Below are 4,434 nucleotides of genomic sequence, written 5' to 3' on the forward strand. Positions count from 1 at the left end.
AGCACTGGCATGCACAGTGCTATGTTGGCAGGAGAGGCAGGAATTATTAAGCCGAGGGGAGAGCTCTCTCCTGTCGGCTTAAAGCATCTTCACCAGCAGCCCTATGGTGATGCAGCTGCACCGCTGTAGTGTAGATATAGCCTTAGATATTACATGAAGAAACGTGGGCCCTCACAAGATGAAGTATAACCCTTAGGGGGGCAGTTTTCCACCCCCTGGGCCTGCTCTTAAGCTGGTGTTAGTGGCATGGGCTCTACTGAGGATCTGCCCCCTTGGCATCGGGTCTCTTAATGCTCTGGAGGTTCCTTATTTAAAAAATTTGCTACAGGTTTGCTTTAATGCCGTCCTTTCCTCCCCGCTCCGTTTGCCACACAGTTACAGCAGACCCAATAGCTGAATCTATAGTTTAATGGAACCACTTTTTCCAGTTGTACAGAGTGCAGCAATACTCATTTGGGAATTCACTACATCAGACTTCTTCAATTGTCAGCTCATGTCTAGTCGCCTCTTCGATATTTTTAAGTTGACGTAATTCCCATTCTCGCTGTTTTGCTTCCTATTTTAAAGAGAAAAATGTTTAGCTTAGCAAACTGTTCTGTACAGCCAACGCGACAGGACTTTTTTCTGCAATTAACAAACAAACCAAACATCTGCTCTATTTAGTAAAAGCCTGATTCTTCTTCCACACTACTTACACAGCAGTTTTACTGCACTAATGGTAATAGCTACTATGGATTCACACTGGCATAACAACTATCAGAAGTGGATACCGAGTCTGGGCAAATCGCCCGATCCAAAGCCCATGGAAGTTAATAGAAGGACTCTACTTTGTGACAGCCAGTAGACTAAATTGCAGGAGGTGGAGTCAGTACTTAGTGGAAAGCCTGGAGAAAGCCTACGTAAGATGCCTTTCTTTGTCTACACACATTTCCCTAAAATTCAGACTAGGTCTAAGGTTTAACTAAACCAGATATTTAAACAAATAAATAATGATATTTATTTCATTATTCCAGTAACTGGAACCTTTCCTACATTAGTGCTGACATCCGGTTTAAAACCAGTTTGAATTGCTGGGAAAGTTTCCACCTGTGAAGACAAAGGCTATGGGTGTTCTAAAAAGGAGCAGGATTTGACATGTTTTCATTAGAAGCAAATCCCAGAGATGAGGGCCTAACTTTAAGCAGCGACCTGCAGTAGCTTCATTCACGCTCTCCAGCTTTCTACTAGGAGTTAAATCTTTTTGTGTTGTTTTGTTCCATTGTTATTTTGGCTTGTTTATAGTTTGATCTTGAAGCATGATAAATGTAATTCTTTGCAAACTCAATTCATGCAGCCTCCAACCAAGAATCTGTTTCTTCATTCTGCATATTTACCAGTTTATCTCCAAAACGTAATATTAAGCATGTTCCCAGAAGAGGTTTATAGAAGACAAATAGTCATTGCAAAATAAAGGCAAAAATATTAATTAATCCACAAAATGTGAGCAAACTTTGCATTAGAACTGTGTGGAAGTTTTCCAACAGAAAATACTTATTTTATTGAAATAGTAACATATAGATTTTGATTAAGCCTGACGTAACCCAGGCTAGTTTCTGACAGAAACCTGCCTGGTTTCCTGACAAGTTATCCACCTGTCTACTTCCCCAGCTCCTTGGCAGCTGTGGTTTCCAGGAAGCATATTTTGTTTTGTTGTTTCCTAAACAAAATATTGTAGAATTTCACTTCAGCAAGAAATTGAAGGGGTTTTATTTTGGGGGGGGGGGGGGGAGGAAGAGGAATTTGTTCCAAATTAGGATGAAAAGCAAAAACCGTGACATTTTTCACAGAGAAATTCAGGTTTCCAGTGAGCAATACTTAGCATTAATCACTATTAAAAGGACACACATAAATGCAACACAAGTACAACCCTCTATAAGATTAGAGCTGGTGAAAAAATGGGATGAAGGTTGTTTGAAATTTTGTAACACTCCCCTAGATGTTCAAATTAAAAAGAGCCAGGGTTTTGAAGTATATGGATCAGGTCTATAACTGAACAAAATATTGGATGTGCAAAAACAACAACAACAAAAACCCCACTACAAACAAAGAAAACCGCCTTTCCTCCCAAAAAACTTGCAAAAATATCCCCCACCTGCTGAATTTCAATTTTTCTCAACAAGGTTTACTAAAGATGTTTGTATGGAAAGCCCAATTATAAGGGAGGCTACTGTGTATGTGCACCATAGCCCCTTTCTGGATGAAATCTGAACAGCTTAAATTCGTGTAGTGAGTAAGGCTATGATGTAGCCATGGGTATTTTTAGGTAAAGTCATGGACAGGTCACGGGCAATAAACAAAAATTCACGGCCCATGACCCTGACTACATCTTAACTGGGGGGAGAGGGAGAGGAAAGAGGGGCAGGGCACCGCTGCTCTGAGGGGCCTCTGGAGAGCCGCTGCTCAGGCGGTCCCCAGGGCCAGCCACTGCTCAGGCAGTCCCTGAGGCCAGCCACACTGGCTGCTGCAGAAGTTATGGAGGTTGCAGAAAGTCATGGAATCCATGACTTCCACGCCCTCCATGACACAGACATGGGCCATTTAATGGTAACAATCAATGGAGATTTTCCCTTAATTCAAGAGGTAGTGCTTGTTACTCGGGAGAATGTGGGTTCTATTACTTAACTATTTTTTCCTTTGTGTATTGTCTTCACAAAGATTGAGAGAGTCTCAAATGTATTTGTTATTTGAAATTAATCACTAATTTCTGCAAGGAAATAATTCTTGGGCTGCAGATTGTTCTATTAAAATGGAATATACATTTTGCAGTTCAAGCTAGTTAATTAGCTTGTTATATATTTGACAGTACATTACACAAGTCAAAGCTGATGCTGTATTTAAATATGGCATTTAAGAGAGTAACACAAGTTATCCAACCAGGGAACTGAAACAGAACCACATGACTTATGTAACTAACCATCAACATCTCATAAGTTGAGTTATACATTCAAAAATATTATTTGAAATTTGCTGTTGGCAGATATCTGAGCATATGGGCTACACGTTTACTTTGTGAGTATTCATGCTAGTAGAGTTCAAGCAAAGAATTTAAATTACACAACTTTTATCAGCAGATTTAAGACTGTCCTGAACAGTCACTGAAAAGGTTTGGATTCACCCACCAGATATTGGTAGAATGTGACGCAACTTAATCACCTCAGAAAATGTATGAAAAGTGTATTTACCAAAAGGTTTTTTTCAAATTTCCTTTTTCTTCTTTTTCTTACTGTGGGATCTTTTATCCCAGGAATTTCAGTAACCAGCCATGCAAATACACTTTTAGAAGTTACTTTGGCTGTCTTCTTAGATGGTTCAGCAGGGACTTCAACTGCTGCACTTACTATAGGGGGGACCATTGTCTTGAAGCTTGGCTCTTCACTGGATTCCTCTGAAGCCAACACTGTTGAAAGTCGTCTTCTAGGAACTGCAGCCCAAGAGCTGAGGCTCATCTCTTCACTTGATTCCTCTGGGTCCAATACTGTGGAAAGCTTTCTTGGAAAAGTGACTTGAGAAATGAGCTTGTCAAGGTGCATTAGTTGTTCTTGGGATGATGCTTGTTTCTGGAAGGATGATTTTGGCATTGGAGACCCATAGACTCTCTTACTTATGTTTTGTTCTCTGATAGATTGATTCGTCATATCCACCAGAGATAACATAGTTTGGGAGAACATTGAATCCACCGGAGTGCTATGTTTCACTGCTGCCTTTTTCAAAGATCTTTTGACATTTAAGAAAGAATCTTCTTCCTCTGACATCTTCTAATTCGGTTATGTTCTTCAATGCAAAAAAAATAAAAATAAAATAAATAAATTAGTCTTTGAAGGACTATGGAATCTATTACCATGTGTAACATGATAGCACAATAGGAATGAGAAAGCCACTATTAGGACAATTTCATTGTAAAACTCTATCATGTATATTCTCTGCCACAAGTTATGCATTTGTTTGTTTGTTTTTTTAAGGGGGGGGGGAGGATGGCAGTTTAAATCACCCAAGTGTTTAAAAAAAATATTATCAAGTGCTTTTATTTGTGCTCAGAAGTTACATGGAGTTACTCCTCTTTGAGGACTAGTGCACTGGAAATGTTTGAAGAAATGTCATTTTAAAATAAAAGGAAGGAGCATTAGAAGATTGCTTACTGCACAACTGATATATGCAGTTTTCTTTCTTTTAAAAAAATAAGAGAAGGAGGAACTCTCAGGTGTGGAGCTGTACACTAGGACCTTCATTTATTTAAAGATATTTCAGGATACCTGAAACATTCATTAAAATAATGGCGGTTGGGATATTCAGGTTCCTCCTAGGTCAGTACAGAGAGCTAATAATCCACTTAGGTTGCAGAATTTCAGTGGTAGGGGATAACTGCTGCATTCCAAGTCAATCAGTGTAGTGTAACCC

The 4,434-nt window shown here is 39.4% G+C and overlaps 1 protein-coding gene across 1 annotated transcript; it reads right to left on the reverse strand.

Annotated features, from left to right (window-relative positions):
- Positions 1-469: 469 nt before the first annotated feature.
- Positions 470-3,791, reverse strand: CCDC201 (coiled-coil domain containing 201). Its single transcript, XM_065398394.1, has 2 exons — positions 3,222-3,791; positions 470-556 (listed from the first exon to the last, which is right to left on the reverse strand). Exons 1-2 carry the CDS (start codon positions 3,789-3,791, stop codon positions 470-472), a joined length of 657 nt encoding a protein of 218 aa, XP_065254466.1.
- Between the last annotated feature and the right edge of the window lie 643 nt (positions 3,792-4,434).

Source organism: Emys orbicularis, chromosome 2 (assembly GCF_028017835.1).
Source record: "Emys orbicularis isolate rEmyOrb1 chromosome 2, rEmyOrb1.hap1, whole genome shotgun sequence".
In the NCBI taxonomy this organism is placed as follows: domain Eukaryota; kingdom Metazoa; phylum Chordata; order Testudines; family Emydidae; genus Emys; species Emys orbicularis.

What these genes read in the sequence shown, in the direction of transcription:
- CCDC201 (XM_065398394.1), bottom strand. Translation starts at nt 3,791, where the DNA reads ATGTCAGAGGAAGAAGATTCTTTCTTAAATGTCAAAAGATCTTTGAAA. An exon ending in AATTTGAAAAAAACCTTTTG is followed by an intron (nt 557 to 3,221) that starts GTAAATACACTT and finishes TCTTTAAAATAG; the next exon opens with GAAGCAAAACAGCGAGAATG.